We start from the raw sequence: 25,398 nt of genomic DNA, 5'->3' as shown, positions 1-25,398 counted from the left end.
TCTGCCCGTATTAAAAGCATGCCACTTAAATCCACTATTTTCTTTTTTCAGCTCTTATATACTACCGTCCTGGTGCTCTGCTATGTTATTTATTTCACAAAGTTATTGGGCTCTGCAGAATCAAGCAAGCAACAGACTCTTCCCATCTCCAGAATGACAGATCTGTTACCCAGTGTTACAAGAAATAGAGTAAGTAATACACTCTATCTCTTATCATTTTAATCACAGATGCTGATTATCCTGGAAAGGAGGAAACTATTACTTTCTCACTGCTGTCATTGTAAGGATGATTTCAGAGCTCACACTTATTAAGTGCTTGCTGTGTGCTGGGGCAGGGTTTCTCAGCCTGGGCACTACTGACTTTTGGGGCTGGATAATTCCTTATTGTGGGGGCTGGCCTGGGCATTACAGGATGTTTACAGCACCCTTGATCTTTGCTCACTAAGTGCCAGTAGCTACCACCTCTCAGCTGTAATAACCAAAAATGTCTCCGTGGGGGACACATGTCCCATGGGGGGCAGCACTGCCCCCCGTTTAGAACCATTGTGTAGCCACAGTGCTGAATGCTTTACCTGCCTTATGTTTAAAGTTTATACCGACTCTGTGAGGCTGACCTTATTATTTCTATTTTAGGGTTGAGGAACTGAGGTTTAGAGACTAACCCTCTGGCCACGGTGGGGGTCAGAGTGAGGGCAGGAGCCTGGAGCGGCTTGAATGCCCACAGAGCACGGACTGTAACCACCGCATGCATCTCTCTATTCGGCTGTGTCTTGGTTTTTCCCAGGACTGACTTGCAGCACAGGGAGTCCAGTGCGCCGACAAAGCAGGGATGATCCCTGCGTTGCTCCATTACCTAGAGCCGGGCCGGTCTTTCTGGTGACGCCCTTTCCATTGAGGGAAATCCCACTGAGGATTCCAGGTGCTGATGTGTAGGAGCAAGGCATAACCTTTTTCTTCGGAACTCTTCAACGCTCAGTCCATTTGACTTTTATTTCCTGACTCTGGTGGGGTCTTTGCTACTGTCTGCAGTCCCTGACTTGTGCACGTGACGTGATGGCTCACTGCCTCTGCTCAGTGCTCTGTGAATGGGGCTGACCCACTTTCCCTTTTTCCCATGCTTGTTTGTTGGCTAGATGCGGTGCACGTAGCTGAGGTAAGGCTTCAGCTGGACTTCTCCTTATTCCTGTTTTGTGATTACTTGAGAAATTAGGAAAGTATTTGAGGCATATATCTCAGAACTTCTGGAATCCTGTTATACAGCTTTTCAAGAAAGACCAGATATTATGTAACAAAGAAAGATACGTTCTCGTTTGTTAGGTAAGAGTTCTCCGTTCTGATCAAACAGATATCACCTTTAACCTAAATCACCGTGGCAGTTTTGGGATACCACAGTGCCTTATCTGTGGGCTTAGAGGGTATGGACTTGGGATCACTTCTGTCTGGTGCTGCTGCAGCCTGCCCACAGAGCAGGTCTGAGTGTTCAGGAAAGTTCCCCTCCTGAGTGCTCCCCAGTGTTCATCTGTATCAGGCCTGGCCAGCTTTTCATACTGTGCTGGTTCCTGTGCCCAGCAGCATTTTGTAAGGGAGCATTTAGTCCATTAATACAGGAAAGGGGACAGTGGGTAGTGAAAAGAGCCTTAGTGTATATTTAGCCCAGTGGTGGGCTCACAGCTCCAAGCTGCGGTTTCCTTATCTGTCAAGTGGGGATACTAAGAGTACCTCTCTTCTAAGGTGCTTGTGTGAGTACGATGAAATGGGGCATGGCTGACACAAGTGGGTGTCCGTAAGTGACAGCTGATACCGTCCCCTGTGCTGCTGCTGCTCTAGCAGGGATGGGTCCACCGGCATAGCTTAGCAAGGCAGTGTCTGATGGCGTTGGGTGGGAACTCAGTGGTTTAATCTGGCACTCCATCCTGCAAGTTCCCAGGCTCCGACTGCTGGTACAGAGCCTTGACGGTGAGAAGGGATGTGTATCTGTCTTTATTTTTTATTTTTATTTTTTAAGATTTTATTTATTTATTTGCCAGAGAGAGAGAGAGGGAGAGCGAGCACAGGCAGACAGAATGGCAGGCAGAGGCAGAGGGAGAAGCAGGCTCCCCGCCGAGCAAGGAGCCCGATGTGGGACTCGATCCCAGGACGCTAGGATCATGACCTGAGCCGAAGGCAGCTGCTCAACCAACTGAGCCACCCAGGCGTCCCTGTATCTGTCTTTAGACAGGGGCACCGTCCCTGCTGATAGATAGAACACAGCCCCATGCTGTGTTGGGGGATACGAACCTGTAGGAAGGGGATTACTGGGCCTCGGGGAGTTTCTTGTGCATTTAGGGGTCAGTGAGTGCAGATATAAAGCCTATAGAACTCTCTCCAGACCTCAGGGTCCTTATTTTTAAGGTGAAATTATTGGGTCTATACGACCCATGAGGCCCCTTTGAAGACTTAAGGAATCGTGAAGGTATTTGAACTTGCACAAAGCTGTTTATAGTAGCTACCATTGACTGCACGGTCACCGTGTGCCTGGTGCTATGCTGAGCACTTGGCATGGACTTGTGTGTTGAGCCATCCTGGTAACCCTGTGAGGTACTGTCTCCATTTTGCCAGTGAGAAAACTGAGGTTCGGAGGAGTCAAGTGGCAAAACCAACATCACCCACCTGACTTGGGACCCACTTCTCTCTAACTTGTGTCTGTGGACTAGCCTTAGTCTGTGGTTTAATCTCTCTGCTGTGCAGTCTTCCAAAAGAAATTGGCTTATTGCCCAAAGTAGTTATTTGTATACTTAACGATTAGGAAGTTCGAGGTAGAACAATCCATGATTCAAGCTTATTTTTGTAAAAGAGGAAGGAAATGAATTGAATCTGAATGCATTGGATGACTTTCCCACCAGCGGTGTGCCCACCTTCACTCTCGGGAGCAGCTTTGTGCCCTGGGGGCTCCCTCAGACAGCTCCTTGAGCAGTTACACCCAAACCGCTTTGACCAGATGGGGAGATTTGTTTCTGTACTTGTAGAATTCCATCTTCTGTAGAGACTTACTTAGCCTTAACATAAATAAGTGGTACCTCAGATTAATGGCTGCCTTTTCTATCTTTTTTATTCTTTGACACTTCTGAGTGGTTTCATAGGAGAGATCTGCTAATATTTAAGTAAAGCTGAGGAATTTAACCCAGCGAGCATGTATTAAGCAGTACTCTGTGGTAAGCACTGTTTCAGGTGTCCCGAGTGGGGGCCCCGCCCTCAGAACTTGCCTTGTGGAGGGGAGATAAGGTGTGGACTCAGCTAACCACTGCCAGACAGTGTGTGTGGAGTGTTAACAAAATAGAAGCACAGGAAAAGGATCTGAATTCCCTGGGGAACATTGAGGAAGGCTTTTGAGCTGGGCCTCGACACGTGGGCAGGCAGAGGTGAATGTGCACGTGTGGTGGAAATGAGTGTGTGTGGCTGGGGGAGAAAGGACATTTGCTTGGGGCCGTTACATGCCCCTCGCTGTGTTGGCATTGGGATTGCGGGGATGACTATGGAACTTAGGTTGGCTGGACAGTGGGGGTGAGGTGAGGAAACAAAAGTTGGAAGGAGGTTCTGGCCTGCTGGGCTAGGGCCAGTGGTGGTGGCCTTGGTGCCCTGGAGTGTGGGCTTGATTCTGGGGCAGCAGAGCCTGATGAAAGGTTCGGGAACAGTGCTGGGATCCAGTTGCCTATGTTGAGGTGCTTACCATCTGCTTCACATTTATCAAGGGTCTCTTTTCTCTCATTCAGTCTTTAGACCAGCTCTAGGAGATGACTCCTTATCTCATTTTGTGGATGGGAAAATGGAGGCCTAGCAAAATTAAGTGTCTTACCTGTAGCTTTCGCACTCAGAAGTTGGGAGCTGCACCTTGAGCCTCAGTGTCTGAGCTCTACTCCAAAGGCCAGACCCTCCCAGGAGAAGGATGGGCTAGAGAAAAGTTTGGAGATGAAAGAACTTACGAGGAGGCAGTGGCAGTTGTCCAAATGAGAGTGATGAGGACAGTGGGTGGACATGGGAGTATGGACACAGCTGGGGCAGAGTCGATGGCCCCAGAGCAAGAGGGAGGTGAAGGGGTCCTGTGTGGGATGTGGAGGTGATACAGGGGAGGACACAGGACCATGGCTGTAGACCCCCAGCTGACTCTTGTCAGTGGAGGCACATGGCTACTGGACCATTCTGAGGCTGAAGAGTTTGGGAAGGGGAACACTGACTCACTCCATCCTGGGTCCCCAAGTTCTGACTGCAGACCTTCCCCCTAGGGCACTGCCCATCACCTTTTGCCATCCATGCCTCAGTTTCTCTACTAGTACAGCGAGGCAGTGGAATGGCTTGTTGATGAGAGGATTCCAGAGAAATGCACAGCCATGAAGACCAGCTAAGCAGTAACAACCTAGCTCTTGTGAAATAGGCTTCTTTTGACCTCCCAAATGACAAATCTGTTCTAAAGAAAATGGTAAAAGCCCAAAGAATATGCTACTTCTTTCCTACTACTTAGCAGACACCTCGGAGAAGAAACCCAATCTCTGATCAGACTTCCTGCCTCTATGCCCTGAGCGAGCATTTTGGAGATTAAGTACTTAGTGTGACCATTCCTTCTAAACTGTGGGCCCATTTAAATTGAAGCCATTAGGAGAATGGAATGCCCCCGTATGAGCTTTCAGGTCAGACGCACTGTCAAGATTACACTCTGATAAACCTTTTTTTTAGAGAGCTCCATCCATCACGTTCCCAAACCCATTCACAGCCTCTGGCAAGTGGGCGCCACGGGAACCCCATGGCCAGCTGTAACTGTTCATTTTCTTGGAAGAGAGCACGGGCACTGCTGCACAGATCCTCCCCAGGGGACCACCTCGTGTTGGGGTGTAGAGTGCGACAGAGATAGAACTTTCTGCCCTCCACTACCCTGGAGCAAAGGGCCCTGGAGCAAAGGGCCCGATGGGTGCTGGGGATGATGCGGTTCACAGTGCCCCCTAGTGGTGGTAAATACTCAGGCACTCTTCGTTCTGGGGGAAAGGAGATGCCTAATTTTCTCCTACAGCAAGAGGGGAGATTTACCCCTGGGCTAGAGCTCCCAGTGGCATCTGCTCCAGGTCCAGTGATGCTCTGAGGGCAGCATGGTTTGGGAGGATTCAGGCCCGTCTTCACAGTGTCTGGAAGAAAGGCTGTGAAATCAAGGGGTGAAGAGATTTGAAGACGGAAAATGACCCTTGTTTTCAAGGGATTCTCTGGACTTACTCTGTTCTAAATGGTAGCCGCCAGCCAGCTGTGGCTATAGAGCATATGGGATTGAGATGGGCTGTATGTGCAATGCAAGCACTGGATTTCAAAGACTTAGTATGGAAAAAACGTGAAATGCCTTTAATACTTATATATGTGTTGAAATGCTGGTGTTTGGGGTTAAATAAATATACTAAAATAATCTTACTAAAAAATTAAAATAGTCTTACTTTTTTTTTTTTACTGTTCACTGTGACCGCTAGAAAATTTTAAATTCTATGTGTAGCTTGCATTATATTTCCAGCGGACAACAGTGCTCTATTGAGCGGGGTTTGGGCAGAGGTAAGGGGACCATGTGACTAGAACAGGTTCTACATCTACCCTTCGGCCAACTTCCATAGCTGTAACTGATCTCTTAGAGAGGTAAAATGGGCTTGGCTCAGCCCTTTCCTCCCAAAGAGCCCCCTGAAATTCTACCTTTCAAAGTCATCACTTTGAGTTAATAAGAATTTTTCAAAATGCAGGTGCTCTGAGATTAAAAGCCTAACACCTAGATTAAACATTCTGGGATCCAAGGATGCCTCCGTGAGAGAGGAGGGGCCTTCAGAGGGTACTGCGGGAGATAGAAGTCTTGTTTGGCTGGGTGCCTTATTCCTCCGTTTTGTGGTCAGCAAGCTGCCTTTGAGATGGCCTCTCTCTTACAGGTTGACCTCTGCCCTTCCTGAGTGTTTGCTTTCTTCTTACCCTCCTTGTCCTTAGGAAATGGACAATTTGGGAAGAGCCATATCAAAGCTCTGGGCTTGTTTTTTCTTTTCCTCTGTCATACCAGTTCTGAGCAGTTTGGCTGACCGAGGAAGCCTGGTTTCCTTTTGAAACACACAAACAAAGCTCATATACTTTGTGTAAAGGGACCCTGAGTGGCTAGATATAGCATTAAATTAAATATAGCATTAAATGTAGTGGGGTGTGTGGAGCAGAATTTGTTCTGCACCATGGCGTGCTTCAGACATTTTTAAAGGCACGAAATGACTCTGAGTTGTGTGTGTTAGATACAGCTGGCTTACCGTCTGGGCATTGAGGGGACAGCTCAGTTCCTTAGGGGTCTCAGATAATGACTCTTGGGCAGGATCCTTCCATGGGCGCTGTTTCCACCTAGAGACTTTGTCTTTGTGTTAAGCAATGGAAACCCTTTGCCAGGATTCATTGGTTCCCTTCTGTGTGCTTAGTATTAAATGAAAAATGAGTGGGAACTCTCCAAGTTGGGATTTAGGGAGCAGGATGAGTTTGCCTCCCCTGGAGGCTTCTTGTACTCGTAGACTTAAAGTGTCTGGGAGCTTTTTGTTTTGTTTTGTTTTCTCTCCTAGGCTTTTGTAAATTGGAATGAGGCTAAATTGACTTGGAGTTTTTTCAAACAGTCTTTCTTGAAGCAGATTTTGACAGAAGGTAAGTAAAAGTCACTCTAAGCAGTCAGGACACCATAGTATAAGGGAGGGGATTCCACAAAACTGAAGATTACCTAGACCCAGACTTCCTACTTTCTAGAGCCCCTGTGGGCAGAGGAATCTCAGAAATGGAAGCTTTTGAAATAGGGAGAGGGAAACTAACATTGATTTAGTTTGATAGTGTGGGACAGTGCTGTTGTATAACTTCTACGGGGTCCTACAGTAATGAGGAACAACTTACCTCTTCTTTCTTTCTTTTTTAAAATTTTATTTATTTATTTATCTGAGAGAGAGAAAGTGAGAGAGAGCATGAGAGGGGAAAAGGTCAGAGGGAGAAGCAGAACCCTTGCGGAGCTGGGAGCCCGATGCGGGACTTGATCCCAAGACTCTGGGATCATGACCTGAGCCAGAGGCAGTTGCTTAACCAACTGAGCCACCCAGGTGCCCCGAACAACTTACTTTGAATCTAATTCTAACTCTCAAACGCTGTTTTATCATTTGAAGAAGTGTATTATGTAGTTTTATATCAATTAGAGAAAATTTGGAAAATAAAGAAAATTATCCGTAATCTCATTATCCTATTCTTTTTATACATTTCTTTTTTTTTTTTTTAAGATTTTATTTTATTTATTTGACAGAGAGAGAAGGATCACAAGTAGGCAGAGAGGCAGGCAGAGAGAGAGGGGGAAGCAGACTCCCCACCAAGCAGAGAGGCCAAGGTGGGGCTCGATCCTAGGACCCTGAGATGATGACCTGAGCCGAAGGCAGAGGCTTAACCCACTGAGCCACCCAGGCGCCCCTACATTTCTTTTTTTGAACATCACTTTTAAGAACAGGATTCCCTCATTTATTTTCTTAAATAAGATTTACCTGTGTGGTGGTTTGGCCAGATTTCCAGTATCTTAAGGCTTTCCAGTTTAACAGTGACAGAGCTGTACACGGAGGGCTGACATGGAGCTGAAAGTTCATCTAGTTTTTCTACCTATGTGTATTGATTTATTTGTGCCCAGCTTTAATTCAAAGAACGAGATTTGAAGCATCTAGAAGTGCATAAAGGTAGTGGTTTCTCTCTATATAAATTTCATATGTCTATGTCCATATATCTATTACCGAATATATTTTTAAATCTTTGCAAAAATTATCTTTTTTTTTTTTTTTTTTTTAAAGAGAGCAAAGGGAGGCCACATGTGTACGAGCTGCAGGGCAGGGAAAGAGAATCTTAAGCAGGCTCCTCCCTGAGCACAGAGCCAGATGCAGGGCTCAGTCTCATGTCCCTGAGAGCAGGAGCTGAGCCAAAATCAAGGGTCAGTCCTTTAACTGATTGAGCCACCCAGGTGCCCCTCAAACATTGTCTTTTTATTATAAAAATAGTATAACTTCATTATAAAAATTTTGGAAAATAGAAAAAAGTTCCCCACAATTCTAGCATTCTAATACAACCATCATTATTATTACCTTATTATTTCCTTTTCTCCCCTCTCTATCTTTATTTTTCATTAATTATGCTTCCAAAGGGAAGGAATTCCCCTAAGCCTCACTTGCCCCATCTGTGAGTTAAGAGATAGGACCAGGAGGGGTCTGAGGGCTCTTGAGCCTTGAGAGTGCTTAGTTCTAGCCTGAGCCTATAACATTGCCATTTCAAAGTGGAACTTTGGGGGAAACCAGGACTCCTGGGGGAAATAAGGGTCACAAGCCTTTGGAGAACTGAGTGAAGGTGCCTTAATTATATGTTTCTTGGGAGCAGGATGTGCCATTTACCACTGTCTCTCCAGTACCCTGCTGGAACTGGCACACAGTTGGTGTTCAACAAGTATCTTTTGAGAAAGGTGTCTGTAGTGAAATTATATATTGTGATAGTTTATATTGTTAGAACAGGAAAATCAGTAGAGGGAATTTGGAAAGGGCATTTGCTTTATGCACTTTCTTTTCCTTCCAAAGTTTTAGGAGCAGTTTAAATGAGTTGAGGAGTGGACCCAGTCCAAGCAATGTCCCGAAATTGACTGTCTGGACCATAGTAGCTAGACGGCAGCAGGTGTCAGTGAGCCAGGTCTCAGTGTGGTGCCGATAGCTCACTCGCCCCATGGCTGGACCTCTCCAGCCTGATTGGCAGAGGGCTGTTAGGAACCATCTCAATCTCCATCACTGTAAAATAAGGAAGTGACTGGACAAGAACCCTTCCCCCCCACCCCCAAATTCTTTTTATGTAAAAACTACAATACTAAAAAAAAGTTGAAATCATTCATTGTAATAGCAAAAATATAGATGCTTTTACCTTCTGCCCCCACATTTCCTGAACACTGTATGCCAGGTGCTGAGAATACACAGATGAATGAATTATAGGCCACAGCCTCAAGGAGCTCATTCTCTCACTCAAGACGAAGACTTTTGTGTGGTTAGTTATGAACCAGGGCTGTGAGGGCTGTACTTGGAAACATTAGTGTCTTTCAAGTGCCATTGCATTTCCTGGAGCTCTGCTAGGAGACCAGGGACAGAGAAATGAGGGAGATGTGTTTCCTGCCTCCTGGGAGCTTACAGAGTGTGGGAAGAGAGGCCAGTTGTACCAGAGCACAGGGAGGTCCCTACGGAGAAGCCAGTCTATGTAGCCAGCAGTGCTAAGAACAGAGGCTGGGAGCAGGAGGGGCTCCAGACCTGGAGGGGCTAAAACCTGATCAGGTAAAGCAGAGGATGACAATGTAATGCCAGGAGGTGGGGATGAATTTGCTGAAGAAAGGCCAAAAAGATAGTCTGGGGTCAACTTATAAAAGGCCTCAAATGCAGAATTAAGGAGCCTGGACTTTTTGTAAACACCAAAGAGCAATTTAAAGGTATGGAAGCAGGGATTGCCTTAAGATCTGTATTGCTGAAACTGGGACTGTTAGCAGTGAGGATGGATTAGGGCAGTGCAGAGATGTGGACAGGAGCGAGTACTGTACTGTGGGCCATGCCCGAGAGGGCCTGCAGATGCCCCTGCCACTGATGCAGTGCTGGGAGAGTGCAGGGAGGCTGGGACCGAAGGGAGACTTAAGAGAAGATCCTCACTTCTTCTGGTCTCTGAAGATTGCTTTCCTTTTTGAGCAGGTTGCGAGGAGGTGAGAATTTGCCCGTTTAGGGCTGTGGTCACTCCAGAGCTCCGTCTCTACAGTGGGTTGTGTTTTCCACTGACAGATAATAACATGTATGGAAGGTGGGGGAGGGGCTCTGGACTGGTGTCTTCACCTTGAAGGCATTAGCTTGTCTTATATTTGAATCATGAGCTTGGGCTCCGAAGCCTTTCCAGTCTCCATAGAGCTTTCTCCACCCAGGGAGGCAACTTGACACATTTGTGCATATGATCATGGACCTCTCATTTCACAGAATTTACACTTAAAATTTGGAACAATCATTTTCATTATTAACATTTTTGTAATCTCCCTCCTCCCCGCTTTTTAAGTTATTAGACTAGTTTTATTGACTTTGTTTCGTTTTTAATTTAACTGGTTTGGATATTTGCTGTCAGTAAATGCCCCACCACTTTCCCAGTTGTTACTATTTTGAGATTTTTTGAAATCAACATTAGGACAAGGAAGATATCTTCAATTGATTTTATAATTTTTCTCCTTTGAGAGTATCTGCCAGCTGGAGAGTTGCTAGACAATAAGAATAAAGGAAACAAGAAAATTACGTACTCTTAAAATGCTAATTATTTTACTTCTCTGTTTGTAGGCGAGCGATACGTAATGACGTTTTTGAACGTGTTAAATTTTGGCGATCAGGGTAAGATGAAAATTCTGTAGTGAATACCATTAGTAGATACTTTCTAATATTTTTCCCAGCAGTTTGACACATTTAATGAAAAATAAGCCTGATGATGATAAAAGATGGAGACCGTAATAAAATGATGCCTGAAGATTGAAAATTGCAGGTGTCTGCAGATGTCTACAGTGTATTGACTACCCGCTCTCGTGTGACTCGGGTGGCAGGTCCTCTTTAGAGGTCCCCTGGTTTCTGCAGAGCTCTGGTGCCTGTTGCAGGGTTGGGGTGCTAAGGGAAAAGGGAGCTTCATTATCACAATCACAGATCTGCCCTGTGTTTGTACAGCTAGATAAGTCTTGATATTTTCTTCTTATTTATTTATTAAGGATTTTATGTATTTATTTGAGAGAGACACAAGCAGAGGGGAGGCAGAGGGAAAGGGAGAGAGAGAGCGAATCCTCAAGCAGACTCACATCTGAGTGTGGGGCTCGATCCCAGGACCCTCAGATCATGACCTGAGCTGAAGTCAGACACTTAACTGACTGAACCACCCAGGTGCCCCACTTCATATTTATTTTTAACTGTAATGTTAAAGTAGAGGAAAGAAACATTTTCAAAAATCAACTATGCATTAATGATTTTTTTAAAGATTTAGTTATTTCTTAGAGAGAGTGAGGGGAGGGGCAGAAGGAGAGAATCCTCAAGCTGACTCCCTGCTGAGTGCAGAGCCTGATGCAGGGCTGAGTCCCCGGACCCTGAGATCATGACCTGAGCCGAAACCAAGAGTTGGACGCCCAACTGAGCCACCCAGGTGCCCGGCATTAATGATTTTTTTTTAAGATTTTATTTATTTATTTGACAGACAGAGATCATAAGTAGGCAGAGAGGCAGACAGAGAGGAAGGGAAGCAGGCTCCCCGCCGAGCAGAGAGCCTGATGCGGGGCTCAATCCCAGGACCCCGGGATCATGACCCGAGCTGAAGGCAAAGGCTTAACCCACTGAGCCACCCAGGCGCCCCAGCATTAATGATTTTTATAGAGAGGGGCCGGTGACGGGAATGTTCTGTATTTGACCGTATCAGTGTCAGTACCCTAGCTGTGATATTGGCCAATACTGTCACAAGATGTTACTGTTCAGGAAACTGGGTAATGGATCTGTTATGTTTTCGAATTTCATGTGAATCTATAATTATCTCAAACAGCTTAATAAAAAAAAATTAAGTCAGAAAAAAATGTTAATGGTGCTGTGAAATTCAAATAGAAAAACCAGAAGGATTGTTGTTTCTTCCTTTTTGTCTTCTAGGTGTATATGACATAGTGAATAATCTTGGCTCTCTAGTGGCCAGGTTAATTTTCCAGCCAATAGAGGAGAGTTTTTACATATTCTTTGCTAAGGTGCTGGAGAGAGGAAAGGATGCCACACTTCAGAAGCAGGTAGTCTTGGTTCTAATGTCACTATTTCTCAGGTGAATTCTCCAGTTGTGGGATAAACAGACTGAAATGTAGAGCAGTCAGTTTCCCTCTGTTTGGAATTTCCTTCTAGGTCTCATTCTTCCGTCTGAATGGAATGATGGCAGGACTCTGAGCTCACTTCTTTCACAGTCTCTGCCCTTTGCCCTGGCTGGCCCTTTCCTTCTTACCCTTACTCCTTGTCTGTGACCTCATTCTTGATCCAGAACTCTCTGCTGCTGTCCCCAGTGTGGCATAGACCCCCCTTTCCATGGTCTTCCTAGGCTTAGCTGGAAGATTGAGATTGCCTCCTCCATCCTCAGATTCTCAAGATCCAAGCATGAGCTGAAGGACGCCAGGGCTGGAGCAAGGCTCACATACAGCGTGGGGAAGAGAGGACATGCTCATTTCATTTCACTCACCACACCAGTTGGTTAAGCTTCTTAAAGACTATGAAGTGCCCAGACTGCACTCTGACCGTGAGAACCTACCTACTCTGATTGGCAAATGCAGAAGAGATTTTAATCCAGGCGTATCTGGTTGTAGAAACTTCCCTTTTCTGAAACCGTTGAAAATGTCTGACTTATCTGAGAATTAAAAGGAAGCGAAGTTGGCCTCTTACATGTCTTAGAAGACACTTCGCAAAATACAATTTATGCACAATATCTGGAAACAAACTAATCTGGTTCTCGGTTGATTTAGGAATATTTTCCTCAGCATACTTCGACGAGAACGTCAGGATTTGGAAATGTTTGTCAGGAGAAGCACTCTGACGAAGTGGGCCATCTAGCAACGTAAAAACTTGCTCTCTATTTAAGAATAAATATTGGAGAGGAAAGTGAACGTTTCCTAAGCAACCTATGAAATAACGTATCCCAAATGAGCTAAAAACCACACCTCTCCCGCACTACCTAAGGAGGAACAGATTGGCTTTTCCCCTTCATTTCCTTCGTGCTAATTGACATGAAAACACACACAGGCTGCAGAGAAGCAGGGTTGCCTCTCAGCAGTTGAAAGAGTGATCTGTGAGACAGCAGAGAGAGAAGGACAAATGTGAAGTTTTTCTTTAGCTCATGATTCATCCGACTTCCTTCCCTCTCCCCCCGCCCCAGGAGGACGTTGCTGTGGCCGCCGCGGTTTTGGAGTCGCTGCTCAAGCTGGCCCTGCTGACCGGCCTGACCATCACCGTTTTTGGCTTTGCCTATTCTCAGCTGGCTTTGGATATCTATGGAGGGGCCATGCTTAGCTCTGGATCAGGTATGCACAAGAGTTTTGCCAGATTTGTTCTTTTGTGCAAACAGGAATGAGTCTTACGAAATTCAAAAACTTGGGTGCATACAGGTTGGTGTCTGTCGGTGTCTGTGCCTGGGCCTCTGAGACCGTTGCCCTCAGATGAGGTCAGAAACAGCTCAGTGTCCGGGGCTTTAGCACTGTCTGTTTGGGCCGTCAGTCCCCCAACCTCACTTGGAGAAGTCATTATGAATCCTTGGCTTTCCTCCCAGGCCTAAAATGTGTTTTGCTGGGTACTTCCCTGTGCACCCTCTGGAGTGAGGGAAGAAGGCAGAGAGCAGGCTCTAATGAGTCTCCACTTGATATTAAACATGTCTGAAGGTAGTAAATGCCGCATAAATCTCCCAGCCTGATGCATGAGCCTCTGAAGGGTAACTCAGAGCCATTTGCAGAGAATAAAATGGATCTCAGCAAGCAAAAAGGGATATTTAATCCAGTGACTCTTGGTTTTTGAAGGACAAAAGTATGGAATGTATCTAACTTAGAAGTACCTGGTACCCATGCCACTGAGTCTCTCATGGCACTTGCTAGGCCCTGGGGACTTTACCAGTTTCAAAATGTGCTGGGCCATAGGTTGGCAGTCCATTTGCAGTCCGTTTCATCTTGGGTTCAGCAAAAATGCTTTCAGTTCCTCGTGTCACTAGACAAGAACTCTGAAGACTTCTTTCTGCGGCTCTGTCTCAACATAAAGGCCTTTTTCAAATGTCATTTTACAAGTTCGCTGTCATGTTTCGGTCTCTGCCATAATGGGCCCAGACTTTGGTATTAGGGGACGAAGGGCCAAGTTTCTACCCAAGAGTAAAGGTCGTTCAGTTTGTAGAAACACCTGTTATGAAACCATGATGTGGTTGCAGCTGCCTGGGGCTCGTGCTTTGAGACCTGCGTTTCCATCAGGCAGGCAGGGGGCTCGTCAGGAAGCCATTAGTAAGTCGTGTGCAGACACTGGGCACTCAACTGTTTTTGCAGATGCACAGCCCCTTCAGAAAGGTGATTCCCCAAGGAACAGCCTTGATTGTCACATAGTCACAGGACATGGTCATGAGGAGAAGGCTGTCCCATCAGCACAGTGTTCACCAGGTGGAGTACTTAGTCATAGAAGGTCTAGAAGCAGACTGCTGTGACTGTGTGGGCCTTTGGTGCAAGTGAGAGGCTGGTGCCAGTTTTCAGCATTGGTAGTAAGAGTTACCAGTTAAAAGGGTCAGTGGTAGTTGATTTTTAAGGTAGTAAATTCTGTTTCTAATGGCTTATGTCAGAGCCATTAATAATTTTAGACTCAACACAACGAGCAGTGAGTAATGTATAGAGTAGTTGAATCACTGTATTGTACACCTGAAAGTAATACAGCACTGTAAGAAGAAGAATTTTAGATTCAAAAAGATACTCTCTTGGTATCATCTTCTGAAAGAGGAAAATCTTAAGAATGGTCTGGTTTCTCAGCCTCTGGAAAGAATGTGCTGTCTGGTGAACCAGGACCACTGTCATCTCTGGCCCAGGGCTCTATCATTGTCACTGTCCCAACAGGGTCTTCTAGCATCTGTCTCCTTGTTGTAGCTGCCTCACACTTTGACCAAACTTCGGGCTCTCTGTAACCCACAGTGGCTCCTGGTAGTCCGTCCCCTCTGGGCCCCTGCTGGCTTCCTTCCCTCATCTCCACGCCACCCTGCATCTCCTTGCCCTGTTCCTAACTCCTCAGACTAGTGCTGTGGATCCAAACATCTTTCCTGTGCTGGAAAAGGTGAACGCTGGTGCTCTCCCCTGCTAGTCTTCATTCACCTAAATACTCCACACAGCTTGGGGCACCTCGGGGGCTCAATCAGTGAAGCCTCTGACTATTGATTTTGGCTCAAGTCATGATCTCGGGGGGTGGGGGTGGGATTGAGCCCCGCGTGAGGCTCTGCACTCAGCATTGGGTCTTCTTGAGATTCTTTCCCTCTCCCTCTTCCTTCCCCTGTCTCGTGTGCTCGCTCTTTCCCTAAATAAATAAGTAGAATCTTTAAAAAAAAAAAAAATCAAAACAAAACTCCATAAAACTTGACTATCTCTAGCCTGAATTTAATAAGAAAAGAATGGCAACTTTCTGTGGCTCAACCAAATCACCTGAGTTTTGTTTTTATTTTTTTTTTTAAGATTTTATATATTTATTTGGTAGAGAGAGAACACAAGTAAGCAGAGCGGCAGGGAGAGGGAGAGAGAGAAGCAGGCTCTCCGCTGAGCAGGGAGCCCGATGCGGGGCTCAATCCCAGGACCCTGGAATCATAACAAGCTAAAGGCAGCTGCTTAACCAACTGAGCCACCTAGGTGCCCCAACCTGAGTTTTGTGAAAGTGAAACTTGCAACACTGCTGACTTCAGTTGTCCCAGTTGTGTATTGGTCTTTGTCCTCACCTGGGAAGTGGACTTACCTATGACCTGAACTGGCCTCTTTGAGCCCCTATCCCCTGTGCTGCCATCTCCATGTGTGGGACCTGGACGCTACATCGGTGGGGGCCAACATCCTGGTTAAGATCTGCAACCTTTCCTTTATCCAAGAAAGCTCTTTCAGGACTCTTTCCAGTCAACTGCCCATCCTCCATCTCAGAGGCAACCACTCTTTTGATTTCTATCACCATAGAATAGTACTGCTTTTATAATTTTTTTTCACTTGATCGAGAGAGAGAGCCTGAGCAGGGGGAGGGGCAGGCAGAGAAGCAGACTCCATGCCCAGCGCAGAGCCCGTCATGGGGCTTGATCCCATGATCCCATGATCATAACCTGAGCCAAAACCAAGAGTCAGACGCTTAACCGACTGAGCCACCCAGGCACCCCAGATTAGTATTGCTTTTAAAAGGGACTTCCTTGTCCCAGATCCTTGTCCCAGTGAAATCATACACCATGGACACTTTGGTGTTTGGCTTCTTTCTCTCAAGATATATTTTTGGGGATTCATCCGTATTTTTGCATGGATCAGTACTTTTTTCCTCTTGGATTCCTTCTCTGAAAGGTATTTCTTTATATGGATGCCCATATTTTATTTATTCTTTCTCTTGTTGATGGTCAGTTTGGACTATTATAGGTAAAGCTTCTATGGACATTTTTGTACAAGTGCTTATGTGAACATATACATTTATTTTTGTTGGTTGTATATTTAGGAGTGGGATTGCTGGGTCATAGGCTGTTTTGTTAGAAGTTGCTTGGCTGCCTCTTGGTAATGGCCCTCCCAAAAGAGAGGACCCATTCCATTTTATTTTTTTTTTAAAGATTTTATTTATTTATTTACAGGCAGAGATCACAAGTAGACAGAGAAGCAGGCAGAGAGAGAGAGGGGGAAGCAGGCTCCCCGCTGAGCAGAGAGCCTGATAATGGGGCTCGATCCCTGCACCCTGAGATCATGTCCTGAGCCAAAGGCAGAGGCTTTAACCCACTGAGCCACACAGGCACCCCGACCCATTCCATTTTTAAGGCTGCCAGTCTTTTGTTAGCAGATTTTTTCATCAGCTATCGGTCTGCATCACCATGTTTTAGAAGAAAATGTCATGGTTATTCTGATTTTCTCTGCAGATTTGTAGGTGTGTTCTGTCTCTAGTGTTTTGCTGCTCCCAAGTCCTGGGCTTCTCCCCATGGTCTTGTCTTCAGGACCCCTTTAGCCAAGTTCTCTTGCTATGCAGGGCCCTTGAGTGCTCAAACCACCAGACCTCTTCATGCTAGTTTAAGAAGCAAGAAGATTTGCTTCCTGGGCAGATAACATTTTGTTAAGCGAGACATTTGTAGATCTATTCCTTTTTTTTTTTTTTTTTAAGATTTTATTTATTTATTTGAGAGAGAGAGAGTGCACACAGCAGGGGGAGGGAGAGAGACAAGCTGCTTCCATGCTGAGCAGGGATCCCAATATGGGACTCAGTCCCAGGACCCCAAGACCATGACCTGAGCCGAAACCAAGAGTCAGACACTAAGCTGACTGAGCCACCCAGGCCCCCCTGGAGGTTTATTCTTAATTGCCCTTTCATTGTTTTTTTTTTAATTATTATTTTTATTAACATGTATTATTTGCCCCAGGGGTACAGGTCTGTGAATCATCAGGCTTACACATTTCACAGCACACTCCATATCACATACCCTCCCCTATAATTGTCCTTTCTTTTTCAACTGTTTATTTTAATCAGTGCCATAGAGTACTAGAAGTCCTTCCAGGATTAAGACCATAGGCTCAAGTGTGTGTCTGCCTATTGACGACACCATCCGGGCTCCTGACCCAGTTCTGGTACATGCAGACCTCCTATCTGGGCTCTAGAGTCTAGAGAGACTCTAGAGTCTCAGTGGGTTGTTTCCTTATAGGTCCTATTTTGCTGCGTTCCTACTGTTTCTATGTCCTCCTGCTTGCCATCAACGGAGTGACGGAGTGTTTCACATTTGCTGCCATGAGCAAAGAGGAGGTCGACAGGTAGGTACCCAGAAAGACCTGCCTTTAATCATGGCCTTGGGCCAAACTGAAGTAACTTGCCCATCTTCTTTCTTTTCATCCTGAACATGCGTTCCCAGAAAGCGTTGTAGAGGTAGCGCTCCCCGCTGGTGTGGCACCATTGCTGGGTGGCCAGTGCTGGCTCGGGAGCCATGCGGTGAGTTCTCCCCATGCAGGACTGGGGCGGCAGCTGCCCTTCACCTCCCTTCGGAGGAGGGAGAAACCTGGGCCCTGAAGGGCTGTGTTAGCCTAGGTTTGCAGCGACAGCCACAAGACAAGCTCCCCTCCTCTGCCTCTGTGCCCAGCGCCTCAGTGGGTTATCATGGAGCTTCTTCAAGATACAGCATCCTACCCCCGAGACTCTCTTAGGCTCTGGAGAAGCTCAGACATCTGTGTTGTCTCTCCTCCAAGAAAGGCCCAAGTACATATACACATTTTGCCACCATTTTTGAAAAGTGGCATGAAGGCTCCGCCGCTGGCAGATGAGGTTGAGGAGGATAGAATTGACGGGAAAAGGAGAGGAAGAGAAGGCAAAGACAGCAGAGGGGTGGTTAGAGGGAATCGGGCACGCGGTCCTTGTTATCCCTTTGCCCCCTGACGCCTGGGTCTCCTGGGGGCTTTCGTGCTGTCTCTGTAAGGCCTTGAGTGCCTAGACCAACTGTACTAGCACTGAGGGGCTTGGGCCAAAGAACCTGTCATCACAGCCCCAGGAGATTTCCGATGATAGGGCCTTGGAAACCTCGGGCCCAGACCAGCTTATCAGTAAAACGACTCAGAGCCCTGTGACTCTCTACATAGGCCGGTGGGCCTGACTGAGTGGAGCTTTCACAAAGCAGTAATGCCCCAGCTACGCGCAGGACGCACTGATGGATTTTACTTCCGTTTTATTTCATTTTTCAGACTGCCTGTCATGACTCATTCCCTGAGTCAGTTGATTTCCCTGCCCACTTTTAGCTCCCAGCCCATGGTTTTCAAATATTTGTCCAGATAGGTTTTTTACGTCAGAGAGTTAAATATATAGCTGGCAAACGACTTTGAGGCCACCCTCCCCACCCCTTATTTTTTTCATGGATGAAAAGGCCGATTTAAGTTTGATTTTGAGATAATGTGTTTTTATTTAAAAGGTGCTTCAAACATGAGATAATTTTTAGATACAATGTGAAATATACTAAAGGAGACACTGAGCCCCAATGGAAAGAGCTCTGGACTAGGAATCTCTCTTCGAAGGGAATTTTGTGGTAATAATTTCAGCGTTGGTGTGTGGGGGGCAGAGTCAGCATTAAGCCTGCTTAAAATGTTAAAAATGGATCTTACAATCAAATCATGAGGGAATAAAGACAGTGGCTAGTTGCTTTCTTTCCTCTTACATAGCATTGAACCAGAAGAAACAACTTTTTAAGTTAGTTGTAATAGGATTTTGATGATACATAAACATCCGGAAAATTGTTTTCATGATATGAATAGTTAACATAGAGAAAAGACAGACCCAGAGCGCCTTCTTTTCTTTTTTTTTTTTATTTGACAGACAGATCACAAGCAGGCGGGGCGGGGGGGAGGAGGCAGGCTTCCTGCTGAGCAGAGAGCCTGATGGGGAACTCGATCCCAGGACCCTAAGATCATGACCTGAGCCGAAGGCAGAGGCTTTAACCACTGAGCCACCCAGGCACCCCCCCAGAGCGCCTTCTAATGCACTTTTCATCTGCAGTAACACACTTCCCCGAAGAGTTAAATGTGACTTTAAACATGGTCTTCCTATGTGTATAACCATAGCAGCCTAGGTCCTGTCTGGGCCCCTGGCCCAGCCCCCAGCTGTGGTCTGAACACATGGCACCTGGTCTCGTCACAGACCCCAGCATTTTTTCATCTCTGTGAATTTAACCAGACTGCCAAACTACCAGACTACCAAACTCTAGTAAGGATTTTTATGGTGGGATTGGGTGGCTTCATTAAATGCCATCATTGATTGACATTTCAGATTCTGAATTGAAAAAAAATACCACATTGATAAAATCATGGGCTTTTACTTAACTTCAGGTCAATCCGTGTTTTTCTAAATAAAAATAGGGCATTTGATTGGATGTGAAATATTAGAACATCCTTCGAATTCCAAGTTGCTTTTTTGTTAATAACTGCATAATATATATCGAATATGACTGACGGGTTTTTCAACCCGCCCCATTGATGAATTTTATTCTGTTTTGTTAAGGGTGTCTCAGTTTCTTTTGTTCATTTGACAAGTGCTTTTTGAGCCTCTACTCTACTGGGCCTCATTTTAAGTCCCAGGAATATAGCAGTAAAAAGACGAGATCCCTGCTCTCCTGGAGCTGACGTCAGGGAGGCAGACAGCAAACAAGTAAATAAATAAGGAAATATTGCGCCATATGGATAACTAAAACAAGGTTATGCAGTGAGAGTGGGGCTCTTTTAGGTTGGGAGGCCCCTCTGGGAAGATGGCATTTGGGCTGAGGCTGAATGACCAAGCAGAGTTTGCCAGGCACAGAGGTCAGTGATGCAAAAGCCCAAGACTGTCTGATTTGCTGGCCTGTGAATGCCCACCTTGGAGCTGGACTCCATAACTCAAGAAGTGAAGGGTGAGCGCGATCTTCCCACTTTGGCGATGAGAGACTGGCGCCATCCCTTCCGTGGCTGCCAAGGCTACACTGATGGATGGTGGGTCTTGATGTGTTCAGCCAGCACCCACTGGGGGGCGCTTTGGTTGCTGCCGTGGTCAACATCCTTGACCGGCAGTCTCTTAATAAGCCTGATTTTAATCCCAGTTATCTTCTTGGGGCCATGGAAAAACTAAGTGTTGACTGTTTTATAAATAAATAATAACTGACTGTTTATGTTAACCGAACCTTAAAAAATAGTCATTATTGTCACTAATTTTGCACTGATTTTAAAAGTGGCTTTTTTTTTTTTTTTTTTTTTTTTTAGTTTAATAAGCATTTATTCCTTTAGGTAAACAGTCTATACACACAAAATATATATGGTTTAGGATCTCTTTCTGAGTGGAAAGGAATTTAGGTCTCAAGAAGTTTTGAGCCTGCTGTGTTTTCTGGAAATCATTTACCTGAGCTTAAGACCCCTGGAAAAAAATACAAAAACTGGTTCAAGGAAACCGGCAATTAGATTTTGAGATCGAACTGCGGGGTTGGGTCAGCAAACTTAGAATTGGGGCATTTCCTCTTTTGTGTTTCCCACACTCAAATTCACCGTGGGAAACAGAAACCTTGTCTACTGAAGATAAGATAGAAACACAGTGTGGTGCTTTGCTTGACATCAAGATGGGCGCCGTTGATGGGCCAGCAAGTTTATGGTGGAATGGTAAGGATTTTGAGGGGTTGGGCAACAATGAGAAAAGTGACTGTAGACAACACCTAAGGTAAGATCTGAAACTATAAACTGGTATTGACACCAACTACATTATTTTTCTCGGTAGCCTGTAGGAATGGATAAGGTGAGTTCACCCAAGATGACTTAAGACTTGGAATGAGCAATGGTGTACTTTTAAGTAAAGCCAACCATATTTTTTCCCCAAGGTGGCTTGTGGATTCATAATGATCACAGACACCACAGATAAAGCATTTAAAATTCTGATCAAAGCCAACTTTAATTTTTTATCTTCACACTTAAAAGGTTATCTGATGGCCACCAATTTCTCAATCCTAATATTGGTTGCTGGCTTACAAATCTCAAGGTAAATTCATCTCCTTTACCTCATGTTCAGTTTCCATCAGTTTTAATATACACCAGTATAAATATCATTACTGACTACTTTGTATGAAATTCAGTATTCTACAGATCCCATGAAGTTGTGGGATAGAACCAGGAACCTCTGCCTTTTATGTGAACTTGAGTGGTACTGTGGAGATCAAGGCAATTTTGCTTACCTTTATTTATTTACATTTGTAAGAGAACCCTCTTGCAACAGGTTTATTCAGTTTTTAAAAAGTGGTATTTTAATTGCATCTTTAAATTTCTTTTTTTCCTGAAGTGGATTATGCTTTTAAGGTTCTAGATTTGTGAGTTCTGGAAAGTTCCACAGCTGCAGAGCCCTATTCTAGTGAAAAACAGTGGACCCCATTATCAGCTCTTCCCAAATGGCTACACCAAAGAAGCTACACTGTTGAATTAGCATAAATTAACTACTGATTTCATTCATTATTGACATTTTACTTGGAGCTGGGTGAGGATGACTTTGAAAGTTTGTGCACCTATAGTCCCCACTCCGAGGATTTGAGATGGTTTCTGGGGGAGAAAAAGACCATACATCTCTGCTCTTTTTTGGAAAAGAGGTCGGATAACTAACCCATCTGGGATGGCCCCCACCCTCAGTGGCTTGTTATGAAGTTGGCTGTTCTGATCATTGATCAGTAGTTAGGGAAAAGCACACCTCCACTATTGGGGAAGTGTATGTGTGTGTGTGTTGGGGAAGTGTGTGTGTGTGTTAGTAGTAGTAGTAATAGTAGTAGTAGTAGTAGTAGTAGTAGTTGTAGTATCACCCCCTCTGATAAAGTATATCTCCATAGCACCTTGGGCTTCGTCAACCCAAGGACCAGTACCTGGGCATTCAGCAGACACAGTGGCTTTCTTACCACCCCTCATGTGTGGAACCTGAGTGGCCTCCCTAACCCAGCAGACAGGGCTGGAGGACCTAACAGTTTGCTTCCCTCAACAACTGTGTACTTAGAATTGCCTGCTGCTCACTAAGCAGAAACCAGATGCTGGAAAATTTTGTGCATGGCTATACCACAAGCCTTTTGGAAGACTACAGCAGCTGTTTCATCTTTGCTGAGACTCAGTTTCCCTTGGTGAGGACTGAAGGTAACTAAGCTAACTAAATGGAAGGGTAGTGTAATCTATCCAGTGAGGAATTCAGAGAGCTCTGGACAGGGAAAAGATGTGTAAGAGTCTGAGGGTCACTGTCATGGTTCTGGCCTTACTCCCTAAGTACATGTCATTTTGAAGGCGGGTAACTTACTTTAAGTGAGCGCCACAGGCCAAGGTTACAGGGTTTCTCCTTTCCCCAAGGGAAATGGTGTGCATTTCCCTAAGTTGAGGGACCAGAGTCAGGTCACTCCTTAGGCAAATTGCCCAGCCTCCTTGTGCCTGGTTTCCTTGTCTCTAAAATGCAGCCAGACCTCACAGGGCAAGGGCCACGTGTGTTCACCCATCAGCGTAGGCCTGTGCTCCTGACAGGCTGTCACAGAGTTTGCATTCACATATAATTATTATCCGTGTCATGTTCTTGTGCCTCACATTCAATACTTGGGCTGAACAGGATTTTTCTGTGTTTGGATCACAAAGGGTCACTTAAACTAACCAGTTATCCTTAAAAACCATAATACCTTGCGTCAATCATTTCCTCACTCTTCTCCATACAGTGTTCACAGCTAAGAAAACCAGCTGGGCTACTGCTGCTCAGAGGTGCTCTCTGGGATTCCATGGTCACGGCCGCTCGTTTTGGAGCAGGCTTGTCCGGGACAAGGCACCCACTCGCCCGCTTTGCCGCTCTCCCTCTCCCCAGGTACAGTTTCACCATGCTGGCCCTCTCGTCTTCATTCCTGGGGTTTTCCTATCTCCTGACCCGATGGTGCGGCAGCGTGGGCTTCATCTTGGCCAACTGCTTTAACATGGGCGTTCGCATCACACAGAGCCTTTGGTTCATCCGCCGCTACTATGGAAGGAGCCGCCATAGGCCTCTGGCGGGCCTGTACCTGTCACCCGCCCTCCTCGGGGCATTCGCCCTCAGTGGTGGGATTACCGGTGTTTCTGAGGTGAGACCCCCTGCAGGCCCCCCACCCCCTACTTTTGCAGTCTGCCCATTGTTCCCTGGCTCTGCTCTTCCTGGACCAGCTGGGCCAGTAGCTGCCTCCTCTTGCCCCTTCCCCAAGCCTCGAAGACAGCATGTCTTGATAGATGTGGCCAAACTGAGTCACCAGTGGGAACAGTTAGCCCCTCGGTACACAGCTGTCACACCTTTTATCTGACTCCAAGCTGGAGCGGCTGGGCCTCCGCTCCCCCGGCTTGCCCCCGATTTCCAGGTGGAGGGGCCCGAGTGGTGACGGTGGTATCTCTCTGCAGGTGTTCCTCTGCTGTGAGCAGGGCTGGCCAGCCAGGCTGGCACACATTGCTGTGGGGGCCTTCTGTCTGGGACTGACTCTTGGGACAGCGTTCCTTACAGAGACCAAGCTGATAAACTTCGTGAGGACTCAGTTGGGTGTGTCCAGACTGGCCGACAAAACCTCATGACCTCAGAGGCATGGACACCTGTGGCACCTGGACCAGCTGTGGGGCGGTTTTGTGGGCAGAACGCATTAGCCGTGCAGGAGAGCCCTGCTGATGGGTCTGCGGTGGGGGAGGACTGACTGCAGTGGGGGAGAACCGACCCCGGTGGGCAAGATGTCGGAGAGAAGCGCCAGCCTGAACGCCATCCGTTTGAAGCCTCAAACAGGAAGGAGGAGTTCCAGTTCTAAGGGAAGACCAGAGACTCTTTTAAAATAGATACATTATTTTTGTCACCATTTTGTTCTCTTCCACATTTTTCTTTTTGGTTAATGTATTCCTTTTGGGTGTAATTGACCTAAGGAGCTCCGTAAGGCAACAAACTATCTTGGATATGATAGTTAACAATAATCTGGTCCAGAAAGAGAAAGGTAGCCATTTTACTTGTCACAGGAACATGCCACTGTAAAAGCAGGAAGGAGACCTGATGTTGTGCACCGAATGAGACCAGAGGTGGCCCAGGAGTTGTGGCTTCCCCCATGCAAACCCTGTGGTCTGGGTTTTTAGAGAGGGAATGACATTTCTCAATGAGAAATCCAAGAAATGAACACAAAGTTTTTCAGGTTGCTTTTTCCAGAGTTAGCTGGGGAGAGTCTCTCCCCTCATCGTCATTGCACGTGCCCTTGACCGCGTGCCTTCCCAGAGCCGGTGCAAGGCTGGCGCCAGACCCCCGGCCTGCCACCTGATAGAGAAGGCTCTGAAGGAAGCAGAGATCTGGTGTGAGCTACCTTCCTTCCCCGAAGGAAACACTGCTCATGTGGGGATTGCACGGATGGCAGCCGACGGTGAAGTGTATGTTTTCCCCTCAAACAAAATGGGGTAAGTGCTATATGGCAAGCCCTTCCCACTGACCCATTGCTTCCTGCACTGGTCAGTAGACCTGAATGGACCAGTGTGGCAAGCCTGGGGGCCTGGTGCTCCAGCCAGCAGTGTGAGCCCAGGCCGAGGCCCACCTCCCTGCATCCCACATCCTGCGCCCAGCAGGCAACGTTGTTGGGCATTGTTCTGAGGTGACAAGGCATCTTTCTTCTTTCGATAATGTATTCCTTTTGGGTGTGATTCACCTTTGCAGCTACATGCACAGACAATAGGATGATAACAGTAATCATCTGGGCCTGATGTCCCAAACTTGCTGTTTACACCCAGAGAGCAGGGCACCTTGCATCAGAGGGAGGTTTGGCCAGAATGCACACATTTAAATCCACTGGCCAGGAGCCAGAGCTGAAGGGCCAAGGATCAAGACCCATCAGCACACTGAGACTAGCACTCAGGCACTTGGGCATTTTTTATGTTCAAAGGGAGAATGCTTCCCGCTAATTGGAAAAATAGCTACACGTAAGGTGTCATGACCAGTCAGAGACCCTCCAAAAGCATGGTCGTGGTTATGGTCTTATGAGGCTGTCAGGCTATCTCAGAAGAACCAATTGTCCCATGGTGGGGAGCCCTGGGGTGGGTGGGGGCGGCACACACTGAGGCAGCCTTCCCTCCCTGTCATGTAGTTTTGTCTCTTGATGCACAGAAGTGAACCTTAGTCCTCACAAGTTCCT

The 25,398-nt window shown here is 46.3% G+C and overlaps 1 protein-coding gene across 3 annotated transcripts in view; it reads left to right on the top strand.

The window, feature by feature from the left end:
• Positions 1-24,483, top strand: part of RFT1 (RFT1 homolog) — a 36,330-nt gene extending 11,847 nt beyond the window's left edge. Inside the window, exons 6-13 of one of the 3 annotated variants that reach the window (XM_032868299.1) lie at positions 52-189; positions 6,582-6,660; positions 10,362-10,412; positions 11,694-11,824; positions 12,952-13,096; positions 17,440-17,545; positions 23,094-23,343; positions 23,651-24,477. In XM_032868299.1, the coding sequence (XP_032724190.1) occupies positions 52-189; positions 6,582-6,660; positions 10,362-10,412; positions 11,694-11,824; positions 12,952-13,096; positions 17,440-17,545; positions 23,094-23,343; positions 23,651-23,818 (1,068 nt within the window). In that variant the 3' untranslated portion in view covers positions 23,819-24,477. Of the gene's footprint in view, positions 1-51; positions 190-6,581; positions 6,661-10,361; positions 10,413-11,693; positions 11,825-12,951; positions 13,097-17,439; positions 17,546-22,950; positions 23,055-23,093; positions 23,344-23,650 lie in introns of all 3 variants that reach the window. The other 2 variants (XM_032868303.1, XM_032868302.1) reach the window with 2 other exon arrangements.
• The last annotated feature ends 915 nt before the right edge of the window (positions 24,484-25,398 follow it).

This window comes from Lontra canadensis, unplaced genomic scaffold, assembly GCF_010015895.1.
Source record: "Lontra canadensis isolate GAN:19392208 unplaced genomic scaffold, GSC_riverotter_1.0 scaffold35, whole genome shotgun sequence".
Taxonomy (NCBI): Eukaryota; Metazoa; Chordata; class Mammalia; order Carnivora; family Mustelidae; genus Lontra; species Lontra canadensis.
This window is presented reverse-complemented; position numbering and strand designations above follow the sequence as displayed.